Source organism: Letharia lupina (assembly GCF_014066315.1).
Source record: "Letharia lupina isolate WasteWater1 chromosome Unknown contig_24, whole genome shotgun sequence".
In the NCBI taxonomy this organism is placed as follows: Eukaryota; Fungi; Ascomycota; class Lecanoromycetes; order Lecanorales; family Parmeliaceae; genus Letharia; species Letharia lupina.
The window spans coordinates 429952-457047 of record NW_023502993.1 but is presented as its reverse complement, the minus strand read 5'-3'; the positions used below and the strand labels follow the sequence as shown (position 1 = coordinate 457047).

The 27096-nt window shown below is 50.9% G+C and overlaps 7 protein-coding genes across 7 annotated transcripts; 3 read left to right on the top strand and 4 right to left on the bottom strand.

Annotated features, from left to right (window-relative positions):
• Window positions 1-873: 873 nt before the first annotated feature.
• Window positions 874-2221, top strand: HO133_006369 (uncharacterized protein; the record flags this gene model as incomplete). The annotated part of the gene is made up of 4 exons (XM_037297267.1): window positions 874-990; window positions 1052-1278; window positions 1340-1772; window positions 1883-2221. The coding sequence occupies 4 exons, from the start codon at window positions 874-876 to the stop codon at window positions 2219-2221; spliced, it is 1116 nt and encodes a 371-aa protein (XP_037147392.1).
• A 2394-nt stretch (window positions 2222-4615) lies between these two features.
• On the top strand, window positions 4616-4974 carry HO133_006368 (uncharacterized protein; the record flags this gene model as incomplete). Its single annotated transcript, XM_037297266.1, has 2 exons — window positions 4616-4845; window positions 4869-4974. The coding sequence occupies 2 exons, from the start codon at window positions 4616-4618 to the stop codon at window positions 4972-4974; spliced, it is 336 nt and encodes a 111-aa protein (XP_037147391.1).
• Window positions 4975-6531: 1557 nt separating this feature from the next.
• HO133_006367 (uncharacterized protein) lies at window positions 6532-7077 on the bottom strand (the record flags this gene model as incomplete). Its single annotated transcript, XM_037297265.1, has 1 exon — window positions 6532-7077. One exon carries the CDS (start codon window positions 7075-7077, stop codon window positions 6532-6534), a length of 546 nt encoding a protein of 181 aa, XP_037147390.1.
• Window positions 7078-9419: 2342 nt separating this feature from the next.
• HO133_006366 (uncharacterized protein) lies at window positions 9420-11429 on the bottom strand (the record flags this gene model as incomplete). The annotated part of the gene is made up of 5 exons (XM_037297264.1): window positions 9420-9739; window positions 9772-10036; window positions 10099-10749; window positions 10810-11070; window positions 11127-11429. The coding sequence occupies 5 exons, from the start codon at window positions 11427-11429 to the stop codon at window positions 9420-9422; spliced, it is 1800 nt and encodes a 599-aa protein (XP_037147389.1).
• A 2975-nt stretch (window positions 11430-14404) lies between these two features.
• Window positions 14405-14968, bottom strand: HO133_006365 (uncharacterized protein; the record flags this gene model as incomplete). The annotated part of the gene is made up of 2 exons (XM_037297263.1): window positions 14405-14457; window positions 14740-14968. The coding sequence occupies 2 exons, from the start codon at window positions 14966-14968 to the stop codon at window positions 14405-14407; spliced, it is 282 nt and encodes a 93-aa protein (XP_037147388.1).
• Window positions 14969-18676: 3708 nt separating this feature from the next.
• On the top strand, window positions 18677-21419 carry HO133_006364 (uncharacterized protein; the record flags this gene model as incomplete). Its single annotated transcript, XM_037297262.1, has 3 exons — window positions 18677-18733; window positions 18786-21162; window positions 21316-21419. 3 exons carry the CDS (start codon window positions 18677-18679, stop codon window positions 21417-21419), a joined length of 2538 nt encoding a protein of 845 aa, XP_037147387.1.
• Window positions 21420-24847: 3428 nt separating this feature from the next.
• HO133_006363 (uncharacterized protein) lies at window positions 24848-26602 on the bottom strand (the record flags this gene model as incomplete). Its single annotated transcript, XM_037297261.1, has 4 exons — window positions 24848-25210; window positions 25286-25510; window positions 25577-26482; window positions 26570-26602. The coding sequence occupies 4 exons, from the start codon at window positions 26600-26602 to the stop codon at window positions 24848-24850; spliced, it is 1527 nt and encodes a 508-aa protein (XP_037147386.1).
• Window positions 26603-27096: the final 494 nt, after the last annotated feature.

Below are 27096 nucleotides of genomic sequence, written 5' to 3'. Positions count from 1 at the left end.
TTAACGCCCATGGCTTCACTACTACAGGCCCACAATCGAGCGCCACCTGGGCCCCCCCAAGACCGTTCTGACTTTGTGCCGTCAAAGATTCTGTCTGCTCACCGCTTTTGTTGGTCATTATTGAGGATACAATTAGGCTCAACTTATGGTTCTTGAAGGTTATGCTCGGCCTTCACGGCCAGAGGCCTAGCCCCTGTAAGACCTTCAGCATTGTGGCTCATATTGGCAGTTGCTAATAATCCTACGGCTTCTACCCAATGGTCATGCGAATGATCACATAACCATTGCGAGGCTTTGCTATCTACCAAGGCCGAAAGCCATCCCCTGTCCGGAGCTAAAACATCCTCAAGGTTGTTTCATTTAGACTGCACTTTGCATTCGCGCTTGGCATTATACGTCGCAAGTTGATCCCATTGCTTTGACATGTCTTGAACTATGTCAACGATGGCCGCTGTAAGTAAAATATGTATTGCCGACGGAGTCCATTACATAAAAAGGCGTGTCTTGGAGGTCAGATGGACACAATATCTCACTGCGACTCGTCTATATATCCTTCGTTATCCCCAGCTTGGATTCTGATCATCCCATTACGAGACATAAAAAAGACAAGACCTGTATATACGTGCCTTGACCGAGTCTCAGCGCACGTGCGTGGCGCAATTGCATGACTTCTTCTTTCTCATCGAGATTCTGGACCTTCGGTGACCCACTTTCGCAATACGTCAACACTGATATCCGACTATCTCCACTACACTGGACCCAAGCCGCTCTTACATACATCGGCTACAAGACTCGTTTCCAGAAGTCTACGAAAGTCCCCGTCTATCGCCCTTGTCAACCCCAGCAAACACCCCTTTCGGAGAATAAGTCGCAATGTACTGCTCCACCTTTTTAGTTCAAGCAATCCTGCTTGAACTCTGCGCTGCCGGCTATGTTCTGGAAACGAGCTACACGTCGGCAAATTGGTTTGATCAATTTAGCTTCTTCACTGTACGTTGCCTTATTCCTGACCATTTGCACGGCAGTCAATTGGACTCACTCCTTGTTTCAGTCGGGCGACCCTACTGCTGGCTACGTGAATTACGTCGATCAGTCAACAGCAACCAACAATGGCTACATAAACACCAGCAACGGGCTTGTCTACATGGGTGTCGATAGCACTAATGTTGCTACCGGTAGCGGCCGAGATAGCGTACGTATCACGAGTAACGCAGCCTACAACTATGGCTTGTTTGCCCTCGATGCCTCGCACATGCCGGGTGGAATTTGCGGCACATGGTAGGTTCTTCCTCATATCTGTGTCCTCTTCGCAGCGAAAGCATTGCTGATATCCAACCAGGCCCGCCTTCTGGATGGTCGGTCCAAATTGGCCTAACGACGGCGAAATTGACATCATCGAAGGCGTCAACGACAACGCAAATAATGCTATGACCCTGCATACCTCGGACGGGTGCTCCATCACAGATGGCGCCTTCACCGGTACTTTGACAACCTCGAATTGCTACGTCTACGCCCCCAATCAATCAAACAATGCCGGCTGCGATATTCAAAACCAGAACACGCAATCTTACGGTAACAATTTCAACTCAAACGGAGGTGGTGTCATTGTCATGGAGTGGACCAGTAGCGACATCAACATCTGGTTCTTCCCACGCGGCACAACGCCCTCAGACCTCGAAGCAGGGACCCCCGACCCAGCGTCTTGGAAAGAGCCGGTCGCGCAGTATCAGGGAGACTGCGACATTCCAAGCCATTTTGCGGATATGCAAATTGTACGTTCACTCTCTGACCTGCATCTGCTTTCACGGTCTATCCCCTTCCGCTCTTGGGGGCCCCTACATCCCGCCACTACCAATTTAGAAACTAATGGATCAATCCCTAGGTCTTCAACACAGACTTCTGCGGCGACTGGGCCGGAGCTGTTTGGGGCACTAGCTCCTATTGCTCCTCCCTCGCCGACACCTGCAACGATTATGTGCAGAACAACCCGTCTGCTTTCGCAAACGCTTTCTGGCTGATCAACAGCCTGGATGTCTATCAGTCTGATGGCGATGTTGTAGCTGTAAGCCATGTTGCTGTCAGTCCTGGTGGGCATCAGAGGAATGAGACGGCGCCGTTGTTGAGCGCGCCGCTTGCTATGGGTGGTGGGCTGCCCAACCCGCCTGGAAAAAGGGCAATGAGAAGGGGAAGGAGTACGATGGGTGGGAACGGCATCAAGTGATGAAGATGCGTTGGGCTAGTGGGTGGGTGAGTACATCCATTTCGTGCACATATTCACTGTCTTCGCCGTGTATATTCGCTTGTATCCTGCACAGTCCTTTTGCTTCTGTACACAGTCACGTCGTTCTTGTGAGTCCCTCCTATTACAGCACATACCTTCATTGTCTCATGGTATTCTTTTCGCATTTGTAAATAGCTGCACCATCTTTCCTGTATATACTTCTTATCGCTGCCCTGCTCATCCGTCCGCTTGTATCACTCCCCACAACACGCTTTATGGGGTCCTCAGGGACACAGCCAAAAATACGGACCGTGCAAAACGACTGCTACGAATCGGTTCGTAACCTCCCATCTTCACACAAACATAAAAGGCTCGATATTCATAGGAATGCTCCCATCACTGCTCTACCATCCGCGTACCCACACCTCGATGGTGCGGCAAACAGGTTGACCTATGAGCAGCTCACCCATTTAACTTGTACATGCGCTGCCAGAAAATTGCGACACATGGAACGAAACAAACCTCAAATGGTTGTCGGTTTTTAATGACACTAGATTGCTTACCTGTCCTGAACAGCTTCATTCGAGATTTTTTTGTGATGAACGGCAACACATTCTGGTTGAAATCCACAGAAGTCTGTCAGAATCACAAAATCCGAGCTCTCCGCAGATTACACAACAAATTAGACTCAGACTTGAATGGTAACAGCGAGAGGAGGTAAGCCCAATGCACGAATCCGAATCCGTTTACGGCCTCCAGCGCTCCCACCTGTCAGTCCGACGGCGAAGGTGACCGTATTGAGACTCAATGTAATCTCTCCATCGGCCACTTCGCCATTTTCAAACTCGCTTCGGTGCTCGAGTCATCTGACTTTCCTTAACACTTTCATGAAACAAAATTCGAAAATCCCCAAACTCCTCCTTGCAGCATACTCCATCGCCATCTCTTGCCAATTCCAAAGCCTTTTGGTGTCTCAAAAACGTTTTCTCTCCTCACCCTCATCCGAGCGCGCAGGATAGAATCCACACCCGCAAGAACAGAACAGCGGACCGTCAACCCACACAAGCTACACCAGGACCGGTCTAGCCATACCTCAAACCACGTCAACGACGCCCCTCCCACCTCTCCTTGCTCTCCCGTCCGAGGTCAAGGAAACCGTCATACCTTGCCCCTCCGATGCCACAGGCCCCGAGCCAACCCCAACGATCCACCGTCGCACTCACCGGACCTTCCGTACCATGATCCATCCCGCTCCGCATGGCTCGACGCGCAGATACGGCCGCGGAGCGAAACTCCTGCAGGCTGAGCCCAAGCGATCCGGACCCGATCCCGCCGAGCGTGGTCCCCCCCTGCTACCGGTGCCGGCGCGTTGTCGACGGCTGGGGGTTTGTCATGGTCGGGGTCGGATCGGTGCAGAGATTGGGCATCTGGGAATGAGGTTCCGGTGGCGGAAAAATGATGATGATGATCAGAAATGTACCGATCGGGGCTTGAGGAGCTGGGGGAGGAAAATGCTGGAAGTGCTGGGATCCTTGCTGGTGGTGGATGGCTAGAGTGGGGTGGCGTAGCGGTGGAAGGTCTTGCGTACGGCTGCTGATAAGGATTGGATGTAAGTCGAGGGTGTTGATTCGATCATTCCCAAACGTCGTCGTTGATCTGTAAGAAAATCATTTCAATGCGATTCATTCTCTTTGTTTCTTATATCCTCTGCGTAAATAAAAAGGGGGGGGAGCTTTCTCCTGCCACGAATTGAAGTTTTCTCTATGCATGGATACGCTCTTTCAAGTCTTTGAGTTGCTCACAACACCAATGACAACACGACAACATCATGCCACCCATAACACCTCCCACATCGTCCATGTGTCTGGTCTCTAAAGCTACACTCTTTTCATACGTTATCCGGGAAAATCTCCAGCATAAGCTTAGTACGGCTAAGTCAGAATGATCTACAACTTAACGCACTTCGCCGTCTATCATGATCGCTCCTCTTCTCCTGCCGCTCCTAACCATCCCGACAGAGCAAACACAGGCATGCAGCTCCCGAGTCCCCTCATGTCCCGCTCACATAGCTTCTTCTATCATAGATATCTCTCCGCAATACACAGTGCATAGTAAATGCTCGTAGCGAGCGTCGCCATAGCGCACGCGTAAGAAGCTCCATGAAAAGCACGCCACTTGTTGTACAAGCTCTTGAGTTCCGGCCACTCAGAACCATCGTTCCGGATACCGTTTCCGTCACCGACTGATGCTAGAACTTGATCAGCGAACCCATCCGTAGTCCGTGCGATCCAGGCTGAACATCGAATCACATACCAACGTTGATCTTATCTCCTTGCCACTGAGACCCTGTCCTCCCACGGGCTTTCTCCTCACGAACTGATCCTCACCGTCAGCATGATTTTCCATAATTTCATGCATCTGAGACTGGGGCCCATCGTCAACGTACCACGGTGCAATTTCCACATAGTACTTGTAGCCCTCGGAACGAAAACGAACGCGTTCGCCGCCGAGAAGACGAACATCGCTGTGAAGGACAGCATCACGGTCAAGCGATCACCTTTGTCCGGTTGGCCTTGCACGATCGAAGCTGAACCTGGGACAAGAGCGGCCTTTCCGGCTCCGGGGTATGTCAATGCCAGCAGCACAGTCACGATCATGTGCATCTTGAAGTACATGGGCCAGATGGCGGCTTGGAGGATACGGAAGTGGGCTTCGGTGAGAGCGTTTTTGGCGGTGATGTTGACGAGGAATGATTGGTAGATCTGTGCTCCGAGGAGGAAGGCTAGGCTGTTGGGGAAGGTCAGGTCAGTTGCAGTCCGTGGGTGGAGGGCACGGGAAGTTGTAGTACTGACAGGGAAATGTGATGGAAAGTCGGATTGGTGAAGAGAGCGAGGATCGGCATCTTGACGTTTTTGAGTGGCTGATTGCTTGGGTCGGTGATGATATGGAGGTTTTGGTGGATCTGTGTTGGCGCGGAGAATATCTTTGGTGGTGGGAGGACGAAGCAGTTGTGGGTCTATGCTTTGCCAAGCCACTAAATTTCCCAACGCAGCAACAGGTAATATGTTAAGGGAGAGATGGAGTTGCAAAGGCAATGGGTGACGTTGAAGACGGAGAGACGGGCAGAGTCGTACACAAGCTTTGGTGATTGAAAGACTGGCGAGGCTTTAGAGTGTTAAATGAGTCCTCAACTCTTAAGGAGATTCTTGAAGTGTTAAAGGGCTTGTCACGCCACGAGAGACAAGGAGGGGGATAGTGAAACACAAACATGGGGGAGCTGAAGCCGAAGTGGCGACCTGCAGTTCCTCGTTGAGTATTTCTAGCTTCCTACCGAATTCCTGTAACTCAGTTCCTGCTCTCCAATGCCCAGCATCTCAAGCTAGAACCCACCCACATCAGCCCCCTGGGCGTGGTACCAGCTAACACTGCCTGCCCCAACCACCGCATAAGTCCAACCACCACGTCTACTCCTACCGGTAGCGGCCCCCAGGCTTATGATTTTTGAGAACGGCATCATGCCACGCTTGTACATCAAGGACCATCCAGCACCGATCGCGCTTACGGTATTGGGCGCCAGCGCACCCCAGCGGCCCGCCTTACGCCCCCCATCCCAAGAACATCGGTACTCTCGCAGTTGTCGAAGTTCGAGGCCGGGAGGACTGTTTTGCAGCGGTAGCAGAGGGAGTAGCCGGGAGGGATTGGGTGTTGGTGGTTGTTCTCGGCGCTCAGCATGCGCTTCTCTCTCGTTTGCCAGTGCCACGTTTGCGCAATGCAGTCTTGGTGTAGAAGGCCGATGGCTGCCAGAGAATACTAACAGTTTTCACCGACTTTTCCTGAGAACCGTCGTTTTGCCTGCGAGGGAGAACTTGGAGAGATTATGTAGTTCGGGCGTATTGCTAAGGAATTTGGATAGATTTCACAGACTCTCGCTAGAAATACCTGCAGGGGATCGTATTTCCATCAATGTTTGATCCTTTCTATTTGGGATGCTTTGATAGGAAGAGTGGACTTCTTTTAACGGTCCGATTCCACAGAAATGTGCGTAGGTGAAATAGAAGCGAGCCTTCTCCTATTTTGAATTGAAATTCTATCTATGCATGACTCATGCTACATACTCTTACGAAAGCGCACTTGCCGCAATAAGATCAAACGACCTTGTTATTATCGGACCATCCCACATGGTAAGCAAACGCAGAGCGTGCTTTGTATTGGTGGTGGATAAGGTAATTAGATGGATCTAGCTTGCATGCTCTTAGTCATCTCAATCTTCCCACCTGGAGCTCTCTCCCTGATGCATCATTGTCCAGGACTCAGAGGCCACCACTATCACCCGCACCAGACCTTCGCTGTGCATTTTCCATGCCCGATACTATGATCATCTCAGCTGCCAAGCAGCGATCGCATATGCGGGGACGTAAAGATGGTGATCCGAGTGGGATTTTCTCCAGATCCTTCAAGCAGACAAACTCATCTCTGATTCCGTCATCCTCGAAGTGACCAACTCCGAGGACCTCACAACAGGAGTAGCACGGATAGTGATCGGGTGCGAAGAGATATGGGTGTTTGCGTTCGGTGAGGGAGAGCTGGTACTGTCTGACGGTTCTGGTCCTGTAATTCTCGCTGGGTATGGTCTTGTCAAGAGGGTTGTAAGGAGTGATCGGACTGAGCTGCTGGCGAGGGATGACGTGGCGGAATATGGGGTGAGTGCGGCGGAGTATCGTAAGAGATAAGCCTTGCTCGTCATCGTTGGAGAGGTGGTTGAAGATCTGCTGTTTGAGTTCTAGGGGGAGGGCGAGAAGTGGTGGCAGTACTTGACTCGCTTCCGTGGTGATGGCGACTGATTCTGAAACTTGCATGGTAACTGTGGATGATGCCGTTGAGAAAAGAATGGTGAAGGAAGCTGGTGGCTGGAAGACATGGACGCTGTGAAAGTGATATGCATAAGCTTGTGTTGTCGCCTGTGTCAAAAGCATTGTGTTTGAGCTAAAACCGTCCGCCCAATTGATGTAATCAGATAAGAGACCTCGTGTTACCGCCCGTCAACACCAGAATCACCCCGCTTCGTACCACACCTCCAACTCCTCCCTGGCAAAGACTTCCAAGCAGCAATGGCACAAGTAGTGCTCTGATGGAAAGAGGTAAGGGTGGTCGCGGTCAGCTAGCAGACGAAAGTAGCCGGAATTTAGAGGACACTATGGGCTTGGGGAACCAGGCTGCGGAAGGAAGGGTGGGTGCGGCGAAGAATCACCAGAGACAGCAAATATATTCCGGTTAGGTGCCACAAGATGTTCAACTGAAGTTCGGGAGGGAAGGCGAGGAGTGGTGGCGGTTTAGACGTGGGTGTAAGAATTGAGGTTGTACCCTCGGTCTGAGAAGAGGAAGCGGCAATGCCCGATGCATCTGCACACACTTGCCGCTCTTTTCTAATGCCTTCGAGAATAACGGCTATGACCTCAAAAACCCGCGCTTGCCATTGGAAGCGGCGAGACGAAGCTCCAAGTCGTGTTCATACAATAGCCACTCTTCTTCGATATTTTTGCGGAGCCGATATTCGCGGATGTGATCTTGAGTCGTTTGAGGCAGAGTGAGGAACAGTGACTGCTCAGATACGGGCGCGGGATTGGACGTCATCCTGACGGTCTGAAGACAGAACGCGACGGTTCCAAACGCGTGTGCAGAATCTGCAGCGACGTTCCAACTCCACTTCGTATCTAAACCTGCGTGCGAAGCACCTGCCCGGATAAACCTCCAAGCAGCAGTAGCACGGGTAGGATCGGAACGGAAAGAGATGAGGGTGCTCGCGTTCAGCGGTCCAGAGTTGGCACTTCTTGGTCTGTCGGGTCGAAGAGTAGCCACGAGGTATCGACCTGCGCAGTATAGGGTGGGTTCGGCGTAGGAGGAAGAGAGACAGATTGTGAGGCTCGTCCAGGTAGGCAAAGACCCGCTGTTTGAGCGGAAGAGGGAGAGCGAGGAGTGGGGGCAGCTTCTTTTCAGGAGGCGTGGGCTGCTCGGTCATGCTTTTTGACCACTTCGGCAGAGGAGTTGTAGCGAGAAATGAACTGCCGGAAAGAATGATGGGTGCGTCATCAGATCTTCAAAGGTAAGCCAGGGTCCTCGGCTGCAACATAGGCAAATGTGTCTGGCTTGAGCTCATTAGGAAGGCCATTAGAAAGAGCCCCGAGCGGTGGGGGCTTTGCGCCCGGTAACATATGCGAGCTCGTCTGATGTGGGTACCATTAGCCTGGCTTTGCCAATGGTGGCGCGTAAAATTGGCAGGTGAGGTCCTAAATGGTGAAGTGTAGACGAAAGGATTAGAAGAAAAAAGAAGAACTAAAAACTTACTGCAAAGCCTGCAACTGACTTGCATGAAACACAGACCTGTCTAGCTTCGGAGATTGTGGCGACCAGTCGGTGACCCTCGGTCAATTCAGAATGGGATTCGATGATACCCTACAATCTCCCGGACGGCATTCAGTATTACTCTCTTCACATTTTCTTCAAGTATGTACTCAGATGTGAGCGCTCGATTTTTCTTGTCGTGATCCTGAAGGATTCGGTGCTTGAGGATCGAGTACCCATATTTATAGCTCGTGTGGCATACTGTGTTAAATCGTTCAATGCCCATCTATCCTAGGGCCGGTTTTCCAGCAGAGCGGGGACCTGGGAACGTTTAAAGAAAAAATTGAAGTCTGTGTGGCGACTTTGTTGATCTTCGCGCCGGGTTACAATATCATACCTAGAAACGTTGTCGAGTTCGAGTGTGTTTCCTTCAGGTTTTAGGTGCTATACAGCAAGATCACTCCCCATTGGTACTTTTTCTGCTAATATGTTATAGGCACGTACCACTTCGATTGCCACCTTTGTTTGTCACCTCGCCTGGCACTTGCTAGGGCGGAAAAGAGAACCGATGACCAGCAAGTATTAGCGCTCTCCACGACAATAATGTTGCAGTGGAGTTTACCTCGGATGGCACTTCCCAGGTCGGAACGAAGAATCAATACCGAGCGAGTATTTCACGATGACAACGTTGCAAGGATATCAGGCTAAACTTGATATCAGAGGCCCACGTGGGCAGACGAAGATAACAAGCTTGTCAACTGGCAAACAATGACCTGTGCTGGGGAGGCAGCAAGTCGTCTCTACACCATGCACGCAACTACCCCTCATCCACCTGGCGAAACCCGAGACGTGGTGCCAGTCACAAAAGCACGCCGGTCTCCTGCCTCTTGCTTACCTTGACTCGAAATCCTTCCTGCTTGACGAACCAATCATTGTATACTGTCCACTCAGCGTCTTTCTCCGCCATCTCGATATCGAAGCGCAGTACCAGCTCCGGGATGAGCTTGTTCATTTCCATGAGCGATATGTTTTTGCCTAGGCACGTACGAGGGCCGCGGCCGAACTGTTCCCGTCCATACATGTTAGCAAGTCTCGTTCTTCTCGCGTCTTTTCTCTTCTCAAGAGAGTGAAGAGAGTAGGTGCTGTTGACGCCAAGGTAATTTCTTTCTTGGCGCACCCCTGTGGGAGTGTACACCAATTAGACCGCCCACTGAGGGTGGGACAACGGGCATTGCTTGAGAGAAGTATTTGGGCCAGGAATACCACATTCTGGGCACCACGAGTAGTTGTGATTGCTGGGTTGCTGAAGACGAGGAGAGCATCAAAAGCACTAACCGTGAAGAAGTACTGCTCCATCTTGTTCTCTCCATCCATACTTCCCTCCTCCAGCCACCTCTCTGGCCGGAAGACATCGGCGTCCTCTCCATATACGGATCGGTTGGCGTGGGCGACCCAGGGATTAATGCCAACCTTCGTCTGCGAAGAACCGTCATGGTAAGGTTTTAGGGCCATCAATTGCAGGAGACACAGTGACTTACACCTTCCGGAAAGAATCGCCCGGCCAAATTAAGGCCTCCTTTAGGCACCACACGCGGCAAGTGCAGGCCGTTTGGCAATATTCTCAACGACTCCTTAATCACCGCCTGCAAGTAAGGGACATTCTGCGCCTCCTTCACCGAAACCCTCTTGCTTGCCTCGTCCCTCTTCCCCAAGGCCTCTTGCAACTCTTCACGCAGCTTGCTCAGCACCCTTGGATTCTTGATCAGATAGTAAACAATATTCGCGGTCGAGGCAGCCGTGGTCTCTCCGCCCGCGAGCACATTCATCGACATGTGATAGAAAATATCCTCAGCCTTGAAACTCTCGGGGTTCCTTCGGACCTTCGCAAGCAGAGAGCCTGTTTGATTAGTGTACAAGAGGTCACCACCTTCAGTCTTCTCTTCATCCATCGCTTTCTCTGATTCTAGGCGTTGGTTCCAGTCATCTATGGCTCGGCCTGCGAATTGCATAATGTGTGCTATGCCTCCACCGCGTTCCTTGGGGGCTAGCCATTGCCATATCCTGTACGTGGTAGGGTGCCACTCGTGGTATATTCCCGCAACCATACCGTAGAATGCATAAGAATGGATGGTCTCCAGGATTCCGGCGATATCTGTCCCTTTCTGAAGGAAGCCAAAAGGCTTGCCAAACTGAACAGAGCTGGTCAGTATCCGAATGTTACATCAGGATTTCATGAAATCGCTGCTCACCGAGAGTGACCCAACAGCATCAAAGGCATAGTACTTCAACCAATCACCCATGTCGACTGTCTTCCCCTCTTTCGCAAATCCCGACAGTCTCTCCACAAATTCGTTCGTCGCACCATCGACCTGATATTCGATATTCACGAGCGCGCTAGTCTGATACAATGAGTTCACCTGGCGTATGCGTGCCGCGTGATGAGCGTTGTCAAGTGTGGTGAAGGTACTCGGTTCTGCATTCGGCAAACCCCACCCTGCATATCGTGGCGCCTGCAAAGACCAATCAATGGGGAGCGCTCGGGATTCTGCAAAACACCTCGACAGACCTTGACCAAAGGGTCCCTAGAGCGATAAATGATCTTGGAGGCTTCCAAATCGTCGATACTATACTCGTTGGGGGCAATGCGAACGATGGGTCCATATTTCTTATGCAAATCCATATTGATCTTGTGGCCCTGTCTCGAGTATGTTGACCTCGCATACCAGAACCGAGTGAACCTTGCCAGCCACGGGCCCTGCACATCTCTCAGAGGCGAGGCATAGGCCTGGTAAAGTTTACTCAAAAAGATCCAAAGCCCCAGAGCCAGGGCGAACCAGAGAGCGACATCGGAAACATTCGGGAGCGACATCTCTATTGGCTAAAGACAAGAATGGCGGGGTTCCGGGATGTCGCAAACGGGAGAAAAGATTGGTGGAAGATGAAGGAGCGAGAGGTTGTAAATGTAGTAAACCATCGACAAGGGGTGCCTTAAAAGCCTCGTTGTTACCCATGCTCGCGTTACGTACATGGCTCTTGAGGAGACTCCCGGGCCACCTGACCCTTGGCTCGCTCAGGTTGACATCCAGGGTGCAGCGGATCCCTGGACGAATCACAACGCTGGAAATGAGGATTAGATACTGTCCCCAACGCCCGGGCAGACTCTCCCCGCGGAGTCTAGAATCCCAACCAAATTTCGGAATATTTAGCATGCAGTATGCACCTTACTTGTAGCGTGTCCTGAGTCAGCTCTATTTTATGTGGGTACGCTGACGCACGAGCCATTCTGGAGCTATCTTTGATGGCTTTGGCTTTGCGCCACACATTTCAACATACATAGTTTCTGTATCCATTTGCCCGTCGCAAATCCTAGCACCAAGTGACTGACAACCTCAGAGCAAAGTGCAAGGAGACGTCAACAGACTAGAGGTCGATCATTCAGCTCATGCCACGTGGGGATCCTTACTAGTGAGCCGCCACCGTCGAGCCGAAACAAGGGCGCGCAAAAAGATTCATGTTGAGCTGAAACCTGCCGAGAAAATGAGATGAGCCTTGGCGTTGGTGACCATGTGGAATACGTGCAAGGGTACAGTATGTTGCAAGATAGATGGTGACGTATGAGGATGTTGTCTGCAGCCTTGATTTCTCGGCGCTCTCAGTGCATGATCTACCGAGTACGCACGCAGCAGTGCCTTAGGCTTGGCGCCCAAATTAACGCTTGCGAGCTAAGCCCTGGGGGGTAAGTGTGGTGAGGGTGCGCAGGGTGCCGCGGGACCCCGGGCGGGGGCTGAAGCAAGCATTGTCAGCTCGAATTCGAATAAAATCAGGCTGGAATGCATACGTCCAGTAGAACTTGAAGTTCTGCTCTTCAATTCGCAGTCATATGCAAGCTCCACACATGTCGGGAGCAGCTCTTTGATGCAGAGATTCTGGTCTTGGCGAGGTCTTGGAGGGGGTCCGAGGGCAGTGCCATATCAGTCCCGAGGATCTACGCACGGTTACAACCTTACAAGCTGCCTCTGGCTTTCCAATCTCGATGCGATAGCATTGGCGTCTCTCCTCGCTAGAGCGTGAGATGAGGAGGGTGTTGATTAGGAATCAGAGAATTGATTTTATTAAACCATGGACAGTAGATTTCATGACCACTGCTGAGCCCTCAAGTATTGCTTTTATGCTCCACTGGTTCATTGCCGCTATGCTACTTGAGGACCCCGCTTCAGCGACTGCCAAATGATCTCCACTTGAACGCTCTGGGTAATATTGCCGCGTTTCTACTCATGGCACAGAAATTCAATTCCAATGCCACGCAACCTCCACAAATCACACCGACTCGTATCAACCCTTTCAAACGCAAACATAGACCCAAGACAAATGGAAAGGCAAAAGGGCTGGTTTTACCGCCAGAGCCGCCGTATTTTGCAAATCGTTAGGATGCTTGACGAGCCACCATGCCCAAGAACCAAAGCCTCTGCAACTTATCAGGCAGTGATAGAACAATACGCGGAATAAATGAGATGGTATGTCGTGCGCTGAGATTGGCGGGTTATTGACGTTCGGTGGTCTTGGATCATAATCATATATCGTATCCGTGGGTGGATCTTTGCCCCGACGCGCAATTGGATTCTAGCAAGCATTGGAAACCCTTTGACATGCTGTTGGAGTTCACCTTCACAAAAATGATAATGACTCGGTGTCCAAATCGAATGCCGATACCTGAGCCTCCCTAGGCGCTGCTTGTATTGCTGTTTCAGGTTCCAGAAAAGAAATTGTCTTTACTGTATTTGACGGTGTCAATGTATGCTAGCTCAAGACTGATGCATGGCCCGTTGAGGCCAAACAAGTCGACAAATTGATATGCTCCCAGCCTTGTAGGGCTAGCCACCTACTATTAGTAGGCTTCACAGCCATTCTTCTTCTTCTTAATACAACAACTTCCACACCACATTCCAATACAATAACAGTACTGGCGTTCTTCTGCCACAGGCCTTTGCTACTATCTCTACATGGAAACACCGCTCCATAGAACTAGTCAATCCATCACCGTTGAACAGTTTGGCTGGACAAGATTGATGAGGGCAAAGTAGGGTCGGTCGACATCGCAGTTTCGATTCGGATGTAGCGGAGGGATTACTCATGTCTGTCGGAAAGATGAGGGAATGCTCAATTGCTAGACGACTCGGTGGGGGACGAGGCTGCAGTTTGGACCATCTTCCATTATCAATTTAGCTCCTCCATACCGTCCGAGACGCAGCTTAAAACGCAGCTTGAAACGTAGTTCTGGGGCACAAACTTGGGGCACAGTTTGAGATGTAGTGGGTTCAGGCGCGTAACCAGAAATAGGTGCCGGTTTTCACGAAGGTTCTCTTGATTTCGTCATTCGAGCTGCAAGGCACGTGGTTTTATGCATAGAGTTGTTTTTATTCAACATGTTTTGACGGGAAGAGCTGATTTATTCTGGTGGATACCCACAAAAGTATGCGCGAAGAAAGAAAAGGAGAGCTTTCTCCTGTTGGGTTTTGGAGTTTGATATTCCCGAAACCTGTCGCTGTAGGAGACCCAAGCGAGTTCAGAGACGATCATATAATTGAGCTCATTAGAAAGATCGTCAAAAGTTGCCAATGATTTTGCACTGAGGACAACAGAGATACGCGATTCATGTAGAAGTTTTCGTAGCAGACGGGGCTAGTGTGCGGAACCTATTTCGGTGTAAGGTGTACGCATTCTTACAGCCTGAGACCGGAAACGCCGTTGAGATGTATGAAGTCCGCGCACCGGACCCTGCTTGGTTACGGGAACCTGAGACATTGATAAGGATGCACTGGTTAGGTTTCAGCTACTCGACATACATCATGGGCTCTGTTTCTCGAGTGTCTGAGGCGCAGCAATCTTATGAGGCGGTTCTTTACTTCAGTTGCAATTCTCATACCTATTTGCTACGTATTTCTGGTGCGGATCTAGTGTGAAGATTGTGGAAGTGGAGAGAGAGCGCTTGGGAGACATTCATTTGAGAGTTGGTCATAGCATAGATGTAAGCATTAATCTGAATGCTCGCGAGACGTATGAGTTTTTGACTAGCTACACATTGTGTACCCAGGCGCAAAAGGCTGCTAAATATCCGGCTTCGACTCCCACCATAACTATCCAGCAAGCCTGTTTCCTTCATGCTGCAGCATAACATGAACGGCGGTCCGCAACGAGCAAAGGCATATCGGCAAAATGGCGGCGCTCGTAGGCTAGTTTCCACCTGACTTCTTCGCTGATCTTGGTAAAAGTGTAGAAGCCGTGCAATGCTGGATCCCCAAAGTCGCGAACGTATTGGACCCGATAGCTCTCCTCGTCGTCGGCAATAATCCTGCACATGTTGTTGACGAGGGCCATGCGAGCTCTGTCGCGGAAAGAAACTCGAGACATGATCAGGTAGTGAATCTCGATGGGAAGGCTGGAAAAGGTTGCCATGAGGCTCTGGTTGGGGCAAATATCGTGGCGTCGGAAATGGAAATAGGAAGGATTTGGCGATGTGAGTCCGAGATGCTTTATGATTTGCAGTAGGGAAGGTCGGTTGGAAGAGAAAAGCGAGCTTGTGAGGTTCTTGGGGAAAGCTCGGCAACGGAGGGAAACTTGAATAGGTAGAGAATCATCGGCGTTCCGACTTCATATACAAGTCCGCACAAGGCTAGCGGGTGTCTACAGTGAGACGCGGTACAGATTGCCCGTAACTGGATTTTCTTGGCCACCATTCTCACACAATTTCAAGGACTTCAAGTCAACTCAGCCTCATAACTTGTCACGGCAACGCGTCTGCCAAATTTGTTGACGAAACGGCAGAGCCAATCATTTCCTCAAGAGGTGGGTATGGAAAACAGGAATAGTGTGGTACTTCCAAGGCCGCGCTGCACTTGATGTTTCAGCGGCAGGCGAACACTTTGGGCCGACGAAAAGCGGAAACCGGGATCCAAGCGCGTGTTTGTCGTATATGAACTCACTACCTTTCATCTTCGTGAAGTTCTGGATAATGAAACATTTCAGCCACTTCTCGTCACAATGTGCTGCAGAGAGGTTCTTGACAGAGAACAAGCCTTGATTAGCCTATCGTGGAGATACCTTGGTCAGACTGCCTGATTCGAGCTCCGCGCGGCTTGCTGCGTCTGGTATCAAATCCTGTGAAGGCCTCGCTTTGTCTCTCAAAATAGTACCAAGCTTCCCGTTCTCTAGTTGCATACTTTACCGTTGTCAGTCATACGTTCTTTCTCATTCTTGATGTTACGAAAAAAGCTCTAGGTACGAGAGTAGTGAGCGTTCAAGCGGAATCAGAAACCCGAGCGTAGCGAACGGCCCGGACAATACGGTTGTCCGTTGGTATTACGTTGACCACATGGAGGGTCTGCACGTCGAGTCCTGAGTGCCCGCTTACTCCGTAGATCTGCTTCGAAATGGCGCCCAAGCTGAAATCAGTTTGGGGCTGTAAGCCCCTATCAGGCCCAATAAAAGCCCCGTAAACTTCAATTTGTGCGTTATCGGAAATCAGTTTCCGCCACAGGGCCAACTTCCGAAAGTAGGGTTAGGGCTGCTACTAGCGTTCTCTGGACTTTGGGTGCTGACCTCACATGAAGCTGATCCCCAAATTATCTCAAATCTTACCACGGTTTCTTGGAATGTCTCGCAGGATTGTGGAGTAAGTACTGACTACTGCTCATCCCAAATCTCGATCAAAAGGGGTATAACTAGGAAGACCAATGCGTCTTGTGGGACGATTGTGGTACGGCAATTCGAACGCTCGCAACCAACGAAGGTCTCAAGCAAATCAGAGAGCTGTTTTGGGCTATGAACGCTTTTGTGATTCGTCACACCCAAAATGCGCTAACTGTGAGCTGACCTGCCGTGTCCCCCGCATAATGTAATGGGTAAGTAGTATGTCCCATGGTTTCCCTTCGATCCTTATGGGCGAGATTAGAGCAGCAAGGTAATGTAGCAAAGGTCTTGCATAGACAGAAGCTGAAGGTTCCAAATTCGCATAGGCAGATGCCCAGAAAAAGTGGCAGTCCTAAGAGCTCCCATCTTTTCGGTTGTGTATTTTGGTGGATATCACCCAAAATAACCCAACTGTTTATGTCGACTCATGAGGACTTAGAATCTTCGCTGGGGAAATCTCCCCCTCTATGCATGAGTTTTGCGTTATCAATACTACAACCAGTACCTGGAGAACCATATCGCGCCTTACTAACAATTCCTGATAAAGTGCAGGCCGTTGCTTCGGCTTTCCCATGTGGGTGATCCTCTTAAGGTTATACCTTTAGTAAGTATTGGTTCTAGCAATCACGACTAACGAATGCTGAATGTATTTGGCAACCCGGCCGCCCGCGAAAGGGCCTAGGTGTGCTGATCCAGATCCGAAGTCTCTACCTGCCTATTCTCGACTTTCTTCTTGGCTACGAAAACAGACTACATGTCCTGTAGTAAATCTCAAACCTCAATCGGAAGAACTGGGTTTACAGCGGAAAGAATGGGGACTTAAATCCACAGTCTAAATTGGCGAAATCGTGACTTATGGACGCAGTGCCGGCGAGAGTACAGTATCGACTAAAAACCCAAGCCCGCATAATGTTGCAAAGCAAGAGAATGATTTCCTCGCTGCCCTCAACCTCTTCAAGCTTTTGCCCGCTCAAGTGCTCGGATTAAAAACGCGCTTGCTAGCATGCAGCACCGGGTCAAGGATCAACAGGAGAAACTGTATCAGATGGCGGCATCGTAGGTTCGAGCGCCATTCAATTGCAGAGCTTCGTGAATCATATGAGTGCAAGTAACGTGGGAGGTTCGGGGTCCACGAATGCAGCTGCTGTTCATCTTGGGGATGCTTTTCATGGAGGTTCTACCGCTATGGACCAATATTACTCTTTTCAGGGGCAACTACTTTGGAGGTGAGCTTTGAAGCTGAGGATTCCTCTGCGTGAATTTAGAATCCTTTGTGGGTTTGCTATACAGCTTCGTCATGTCTCACTCCATGGGGTTCTTTAACAGTCAACAGTCTTAACATTAGTAGATTGAGAAGTGACGCATGAAGGAGTGTTTTTTTTCTCCAGATCTTGGGCCGATAGCTTGCCCTGGTCTACGGCTTTCGTAGGATCAAAACACAATTGCCAATTCATTCCATTCAAGGCAGCGTTCTCCTGCACACTTCAAAGCCCTCAACCCCGCTAGGCTGCACCCGCGCAGATCAGAACATGTTAAAATGAGGTGTTGTTGATTTCGAAGTGGGCATCTGGAAGGGACTGTGTTGGCAGGGTTGGTGCTGCGAGAAAGCAGAATGAACAAAGGGTACTCCTATCTCAGGGAAAAGGATACGCGGCGTCTAATTCGGTAGGAAACGTGGGGGGCAAAACAGAGTGAATGATGAATGCCTGAACAATAACAATAAGCAGATGAAGATGCCGAATTTGGGCCTTGACCGCCCCGGTATCCTACGGTGAATGCGAAGAAATCAACACAACTCTCTTAGCTCCCACTAGCGCTGAATTTTCCACTACATAATCACCTAACATCTCAGACCTTCCCCATTACCACACGCTCCATCTTCTACAGCATTGAAACAGCCACGTCTGTTGGACTTGAAAGCACACACAGCTGCCATCCGGCTTCTACTCTGGTAGCGTCATCAGGGTGCTCGCGCTCAATAACGACGCACTTACTGACCTCAACCGCTCGTTGCTTTGCTAGGAGCACTGAGGTGCGTACACAATTCCTTTGTGATCGTCCTTTCTGAAAAATTCGTCAACACTTCGATCCCAACACACTTTTCCTTCTAGCACCTCGGAACCGAAACTCCATTCACTATGCGTGATTCAAGCACTCTCAACACCGCAGTACTAGCGCCATCAACTTCTATAAGGTTCCCCTTCTCTTCTACCTTCTTACATCTTCCACTCCCTCCACCACTCACCATCCGCCATCCACCAGCCAACATTCTCACATACATGCAAACTTGACGAAATCCAAGGAAGACTCATACACCTTGACAGAAACTGATAGGAACTATCTGCAGGTTCCAAGAGTATCTTGCTCTACCATACCTGGATACCTAGGTATCCCAGTTCTCACACATCTTTACACACACATTTGCGAAACATGGATCACCTTGCCGAGATGCACGAGCCACCAGTACCTGCTCAGGATCTGAGGGGTGTAAGTGCAAAAAACCTCACACCACAACACCAAAGCTGATCAACCATAACAGAGATTTCAATACCTCTCAGTAATATTGGTACTCTGCTTCTGGTTCGGTCTCATCGACTGGCAATTATTACTCTTCGGGCTCCTCATCCTCTACATCATTCTTAGCCCTGTGGTGGTCCATTCACCCGAATTCGACATCACAGTTGCCGTGCCAAGCGGTAAATATATATCTAAGGAGGTCACCACTCGTACTGACGCTCCACGAGGTATCCACCAGCGTCCAGTCTTAGCCCTTGAGCAAGGACCGAATGAATCGCTGGCGATGGTACCTTGCCAACGACCTGCTCTACAAGGGCAATCTACAACCCGCAGCAAGGTCCCTGAGCATGCTTCCAGCTCCAAGAAGCAGATGGCGGTGGTACTCCGCCCACGAAATGCAGTCAGCAAGGTACAGAAGAGCTACCGGAATACTGCTGCATTGAAGCTCCTTGGAAAGGTGGAAGTCGTTTCCTCTTCTATCATGGGACAAGCGGGCCAAGTGACTGCAGCCACGGATGAAAATCGACTGGAAAACGCGAACGACGATCAGCGTGCTCCGGTCGGTAGCCAGTCTGTCGAGGAGCATACCGGTGTGCAGACGCCTATCGAGGCAGAGAAGAAGATAGTCCTTCAACTCGAGCCTGATACTTTTGAAAAGCCCACTGATGGTCACACCGTGCCCGAAGAAGGTGCCGGCAGTGCCCCAACAGAGACCACTGCTAAGCAAATCGGCAGCGCTGGAGTGGTATCTGCAAGCAAAGACCAGTTTACCACGACATCGATCGTGCGCGATCCAGGGAGGGCGCGGAATTCGAGAACCCGGCGTCTGGCGAAGCCCTGTGTCGCGAGGTCTCGTACCCCAGGTCTAGAGAGGTCCGTCCTTGGTAGGGTTCGTTCTCTTCGTCTGAAGATGATGGCCAAGAGGGCCAAAACAGTCCAACGCTTGGCGAACCAACAAGGTGTGGCTGACGGTATCGTCGATGTCGATGGAGGCATGACTGGCTTGGAAGTCGTCGAGCAGGCCGAAGTGCACATTCGAGGACGGGTTTCTGTGGGGGCTCAGACCAGTCAGCAAACTGGAACTGGCAGCGCTGTCGACCGTCTGGAAGTTGGGGAGTCGATGGAAGTCTCGCCAAGTCAACACGTTGCGGAAGACAGCGTTGTTGACGTGGACCAAGCCATGACCGACCCAGAAGTTGAAGAGAAGGATGAAGACGGCGATGTCAAGCTCGTCGATGCCGATACAGCGGAGAACCAAGAGGCTGATCAAGTCGATGAAGTCATGATCGGCTCTGATGTCGAAGCTGAAATGGAGATCGACGACGAAACGGCCGACTCGGTTGGAGAGCCAATGGAGCTTGAAGAAGACAACCCGCAACTGGAAGCCAAGGAGGCTGGCATTCCAGACCCTATGCATATCGAGCCTCAGTACAACCTTGGCATGGTCGACAAGGAGAAACTCCAGGACAAGATTAGGCGTGAGAAGGCGGAAATCGCGCTTCGACAAACGTCTACAAACGAGGCCAACAGCGGTGAGATGGGCTCCGGCTCCGGTGGTGCTTTGGAACAGTCGAGTCAACAGCACGCAGCACCGGTCTCAACGCCACCGACTGGGAATGCAGCCACCAGCATGCTGCAAGGAGTTGCGCAGAACCTAACATCTACGAACAGTGCCGCAGATCTTAGGAGCGCGCGTCTGGGAAAGCGGCCAGAGTCAAGGCCCATCTCGGAAAGAGTGGCGGGTCCATCTCCCTCACCAGGAAGACTGGTGACGGAAAATCGAGGCAAGACAGACTCCACCCAGTCGATCCTGCCTCTAGTGTTGGCTCCTCCGTCAACGTCGTCGTCAGAGAAACAGATGACAGAAGACGGAGATACTTCAGAGTCGGCCCAATCGATCACGACTCCAGCATCTACTTCTCCCTCGACAGCATCGTCAACGCCGCCCACATCAAGGAACTTGGCTTCAAGTAAAGGGCCTTCGAAGCCAGCTGGCGTGAAGACTGAAGAAAGTGCGTCCAAGGAGCAAAATTGCAAACGCGGCTGCAATTTTGTGCGTGACTCGAGCAATGACGAGAAATTGGGTGACGAAGCGGAGAAGCCTCAGGCGATCCAGGGTGATGAGACTATGCCCGGTTCAGCATCACCGAAGGTTTCCCCACCGAGGAGGATTCTGGCCAAGCCTGTGAGGCGGGTGCGAAAGGTGCAGACAGCTGACGCCAAAGTGAGCGAAACGGAGGACGATCGGAAGATGTCAGCTTCAAGCACGGCACCTGCTCCTCAGCCAACAGAGGATTCTCCGGCGGAGTCCTCCAAGAAAGCTCGAAACGGGCCTACGGACGACGGTGCGTCTGATCAAGAGGTCGCTCCTCTGAACGATATCCCGGATGATAGGGGCCGTAAGTTTCTATCCCCCAAGCAACCAACTCCTTTCCCATGTTTTTCATAATCTTGGATCGCAGAACCCCAACTCTTCCTCTCTTTGTCTTCCTTGGCTTTACGTCGTGTGATCTTTCAGTCCGAACAGATAATGCTAACACCGAGAATCGCAGAGCTGGAGTACACGTCGCAGGTCCTCGAAGTGGCCGCAGCCAAGTGGGATGAGGAGGGGCATAGTGAAGCCGACGACGATGATGATGGGGATGACCCTGATTGATCTCGTACCGTCAGTGAAGGCAGGGTTGGGGGTAGGGGGGGTAGGGGGTATATATCTCGGATATCATGGGAATTCTTTATATCAGCAATGGGAGCGGGATTGTACCAAGGGCACAAAGGGAAAGCAAGAGGTTTTAAGGGCTACAATAACCTGGGCGGATTTTTTTGGGAGGAAGTTTTCCGGTTCAGAAAACCCAGGGTAGTAGGACTTCGTTCCATGTGTGTACTATACTTAGGGAAGGATATTTCAATCTTGTCAACAGCTCGGACCGCATCGAATCTAACCCATCTTCTCTGATCCCTGGCGCATTTAAATCAAACCCCCTTCCCATACCTTCGCTACTCACTCCATCATAAACGTGAACCCCCCTTTATATACCGTCCCAAAACCGTCTCTGAACATATATCAAAAATATCCAAGTACCCACCCACTGGCGCGAGCGCGATTCGACAATTCCCAGTTGCAACAGTGCGGTTATTGCTTTAGAGGGAGCTTTCGGGACCGCTGAAGCGATGTCACCGGCCGAGACATATCTGCTCTGCGATGGCTAGTACCTTTCGCCCCCATTCTCCTTAGAGATCCCTCTCGTGATAGGTTCAGAGTGCTGATAGGCAAGCGAAGCAATGATGGTGTAAGTAAGGCATGTACTTTGACGGACCATCTCGACTGGGCAAGGATGCTGTTTCGAATGGGTGGTTTCGTAGGCAATATTTTGGACTGAGATTTAAATGCTGATCGCGTAGGGTACTTGAGTTGCCGAGGTAAGGGAAAGAAAGAGGATGGATGTAGCAAAGGAGTGCATATATAGAAGGGATTTCCAAATCTTTCTTTTAATCCTAGGAAGAGAAGAGAAGGAAGTTCACTTTTTCTGGATTTTTGGGTATTGGCTTTGTGGGTATCGATCAGGATAGACTGGCTCTTCTTGTTAAAGGCTTTCAAGGGGAAAAGATTGAACGCGTTCACAACAATTCACTTGTAGATTAACGAGCACAGGTCAATTCTTTCCGGCACCGCATCTGAACAGGAGACTTCTACGATTTCAACAGGGACTTTTGCCCTTTGTGCATGATTCTTGCTACATTCTCTTATGTTTGTTGGATATAAAGTTTCTTTCCACGCATACATACGTACAGAAGCGATTTCTGCACAGCACGGTGGGAGTACAATACGCTGGTGCCATCAAATGACCCCAAGGTGATGTCTTGAGGTGGGGGGCTAATATGGACAGGCACAGTAAACAGAGGCCCCTTAACTAGCTACGCGCCCCAGAATCCTTTCAAAGACCCTCCGACGCCGCAAACGAACCAACGCCTGTCTCTTCCTCAATACCTTTCCATCCATTCAACCATCCAAATCAGCCCCGACACTCGCCCTCTTCACCACCGTCCACCCTCCAGCCTCCCGCCCCACCTTCACCTCCCCGAGCTCCAAATCCCCACCCAAGCACGCAAAAAGGTGCCGGCCATCCCGACCCTGGTGTCCGCGATCGTTCAAAATGCGGCGGCGTCGTTCCCGGCGTCGAGTCATCCGAAGACCTCAACTTCGCCGGATTCACAAGTTCACCGGATCCCGAGCCGCCGGTCGACGAGGATGACGCTTTCGACTGACGGACGGTGGTCCGATGGCGGGGAGCGCAGGCGAATAGCGGCCAAATGGTCGGCAGACAGGCGCAGACGATGCCGATGCAGGTTTCGAGGTTGCTCCAGATGCCGAGGCTGGCGCCGGCCCATTGGGGGTCTTTGGCGGTGAAGCTTTGGATGGTCGTGATGCGGATGATGGAGATGGCGCAGATGAAGGCGCCGAGGAGGAAGACTCCGGTGAGGGTGATGTTGGTGAGACGCCAGACCTTGGGCATGGGGAGCACGAGGATGAGGACGTCGGTCAAGAGGTTGGTGATGCCGTTGCCGTAGGCGTAGGGGGTCAGGTCGATGTGGTGGGCGCCGGGGATGTTGTGCTCCCAGTGGAAGATGGTTGGCGGGCCAGCGGATCAGCATTCGAAAGCAGGTGATGAAGCTGTATAGGATAGATACAGGGATTTGAATGTTGGGTGGTGTTGTGGAGCGACTGAAAAGCTATTTGGATTGGGAGTAGAGAGGGCTTGCAAGTAAGCATTGACTCACCGACGCGCGTACCGGAGTGCACTGAAACACACTCGTCAAGAATATCGCAAAGAACGTCGCCCAGCAGATCACAGCTACGATATACATACTGATCCGAAACCGTTTGTTGACACCAAAGATACGATAGTAGAGGAAGAGCAGTGAAGATTTTACAAAGATCAGCGCGACGTAGTAGACCAATTGAGTCGCCTGAGGGTCTGGTGTAAGTGGTCAGTACTTTTGACCGAGAGTTGATTAACAATGTTAGACGTCCTCACCTTTAGCTGGTCAGTTACTTTCCACGGCGTCTTCAGTTGGGTTTCGATATGGCGACCGAAGCCAAGGTCTTTAATTTCCCCTATTTGTATGCCTGTTCCGGCCCAACCGAAGATATCAGTGACGAGTCGCTCTAGTACTGGGAATGATAGCAAGGCTCACAATTGCGACCAAGACGGCCCAATCATCCCTGATGCGAGCATCAGTTGAGACGATACTTCAAAACGAGCATACAGTGAACATACCACCACGATGGCGAATTGGCCACCGACCTGGAGATGAAACGCACGGGAACGGCAACGGTTATTAGGACACTACCTGTTATGACTGTAGCATGGATGGCTCCGACCTGGCTTTGAGCCAGATACGAGGGCAGCGTATGCGCCGGGTCAACATGCATCTGTGATGTCATAGTGGTGTCTGGAAAGAGATTGACACAAACAGAGAGAGATATGAGAGCACCAATGAAGTCGGATGAAAGGACCGAGGAAATGAGGAATGGTAGCTTTCCGATCAGACCTTTACCCAAACTCTACATACGAGTTGAAACATTCAACAAGTACGGGCTTTTCCCTTTGACAAAAAAGCCCGAATTTACACACCTTAACTTATCTGTATCTCTATACCTCTATATACTCGCGTTGAAAATGCAAGAGGGTCGGGGGTGGTACCGCGGGGTTTGCCGAGCTGTTCCGATCCGAGTGGCCAGGCGGACTGACTGGACGGGGCGTGGTTTGTGGGATGGCGGTGGGAGAGTGGAGGGTTTGTGCTTGTTCATGATGGTGGAGGTGGGAGGTGGTAGCGAGCGAAGACGTCTATTTATTGGAGACGCTGTACGCTTTCCATGTTAGTTGCGCGCAAACAGTAGGCGAGACTCTAAGAGAGAAACATGGCCTAGAATTGATGTCAAGAGTTATGGATGGAGTATGGTGACTAGCTAGATAGCCTCTATAGTCCAGCCGGGCTAGAACCTGATGAAGCCAACATCATAGAGGCTCGCAGTATGGCCAACGACATTTCAGCAGCCATGAGTCTTCACACGTCCTTTCAGCCTCAAGCCCAGGCATCGTTTCCTCCAGTTCCCCAGGTATCCCCATAAGCAGCATCACCCGTATCGTCGGCTTCCGCTACTTTCAAGGCACCTAAGGATGCATGGATAGAGTTCTCGTTTTCCTTGTCATCTTTCGGAGGATCTGCAATGGTGACGGCTACGGCTTGGACACCTTTGCCTGATCGAGCTGTAGCGATGATGAAGGATACGCTGGTACCGGGCTCGATTCCGCCGTACTCGTCCGGGGTCTCGATCTCTGACATATGGAAGTAGTATTTCTTAGGTGCTCCATAGCTGGTCGTGTTGAGTGGGGTGATGAAACCGTAGCCGCTGTCTGGTTTGGTGTCTGGAGGGTCCAAGTAGCGCTTGTGTATACAAGTCAGCAAATGGAGAGAGAGAGAGTTTGAAGGAAGGTACTCAGAGCAGGAGGGAGCTCCTACCTCGACCTTTCCATAATGCACCTTGGCAGTGACTCGTGCGACGCGTGCCGGGTCCTCTTGACGGAGATCTTTTGCTGCGGGTCCTTTTCCACTGTCTTCACAGACAAAAGAGACACACATGTCCTTCTCCAAAGTCAATCCGTTGCACTGCTTCTCGTGAATATGCGCATCATCACCTCCCTTCTTTCTGACGATAAATCCAAACCCTTTCTCCATGTTGAAATTCTATCAAGTCGTCAGGATGGCTCTTTGCTGTTGGCCTCAGTCGAAGATGGAAAGGAAACTTCATACCTTGACAGTACCGAACTCACGACCCTCGTCAGAAAGGATGGGTTCGGGGACGCTGTCCTCCTTGCGAATTTTCTTAGCAGTGTCGCCCTTCTCGGTATTTTCCAGGATGAATGAGACTGGCTGCCCGACGTATGGCTCAACACTGCCAAACTCTCGCTTGTGGCCAAAGACATCGTCGCCACCCGAGCAGCGACCGATGAACGTGAAGCCTTTCTCCTCATTGTAAGACTTGACCTTGCCAAGCTCGCGTTCGCCTTCGTCCTCTTCAACAGCCTCTTCCATCATCATGCTGCCCTCCTCTTCCCGGACGTTCTTGGCTGAAGCACCCTTCGGGCCCTCCTCAAATGCAAAGGAGACAGCTTGGCCTACGACAAAGTCTTTGCCTCCGCACTCTTTCAGGTGCACGAAGGCATCGTCCCCGCCATTAGCACGACCAATGAAACCAAATCCTTTCTCGGCATTCCATCTCTTGATCGTTCCCATCTCACGCACTTCTTCGGTCACGGTACCGCCCTCCTCTTCGCGAACATTCTTAGCCGAAGCGCCCTTCGGGCCTTCTTCAAATACAAACGACACAGCCTGGCCCTCAACAAGATCTCTGCCTCCGCACTCCTTCTTGTGCACAAAAGCGTCGTCTCCGCCGTTAGCACGGCCGATGAAACCGAACCCTTTCTCTGCGTTCCATCTCTTGACCGTTCCCATCTCGCGGGCTGCATCATTCTCCACAACAGCTTCTTCGATCAGAACTCGTTTCGCCTTTCCGCCCTTTTCATCACTCTCGTAGACGAAGGAGACTTTAGATCCGGGTACCAGAGCGGCACGGTTGGGGGTCTCGCTGTTGTGGCAGAAGAGGCTGTCGCCGAAGTCAGGGCGCGAGATGAATCCGAAGCCTTTCTCGGTCCAGCGCTGGCGGCGAGTTAGTCGTGAGTTTAAAGGGGGCTGAGACTTGGAACAGTAAATGTGGATTTGTATATGGGTGAGGTGGCGGATTACCTGGACTACACCATATTGTCGTTCTTCCGCCATAATGGTGTGCTTGACAGATGGATGGGTGCTGAGCTTTGACGAGAAGGAGAGTTGAGACGGAGCCTAGCTAGGTCTATCTTCAAGATCCTGTAGTTTTGGAGGTCATATGTGGTGGCTGAGTGGGAAATTTTCTGTAAAATCTCGAAAAGTGAGTGTTTATAAAAGACTTCAGTTTGGCGAATGATTCCGTCACGCCGCGCCAATCAGAAGCGCGCTTATTGCATTCACTTCGATCCAGAGGATCAAAGCCAGCATTGCCTGAGCAAGGGGTTTGTTTGCTTCTTTTCCATAGAATAGAGCCAGATAACAGGTTTTTACTTTGAGTGGTGAGCTTTAATCTTGGGGTCCACCAATGCTTCAACACGAGACATCTGATGACCCGATCATGTAATGGATTCCCAAAATGCTCATTCCACGAAAAACGCAAACCTTTGTCTCGTGTTCCGATCCACTTTTGCTGCTGGCTCACAGGTAAGAGAAGGTAGCAAAAGTCA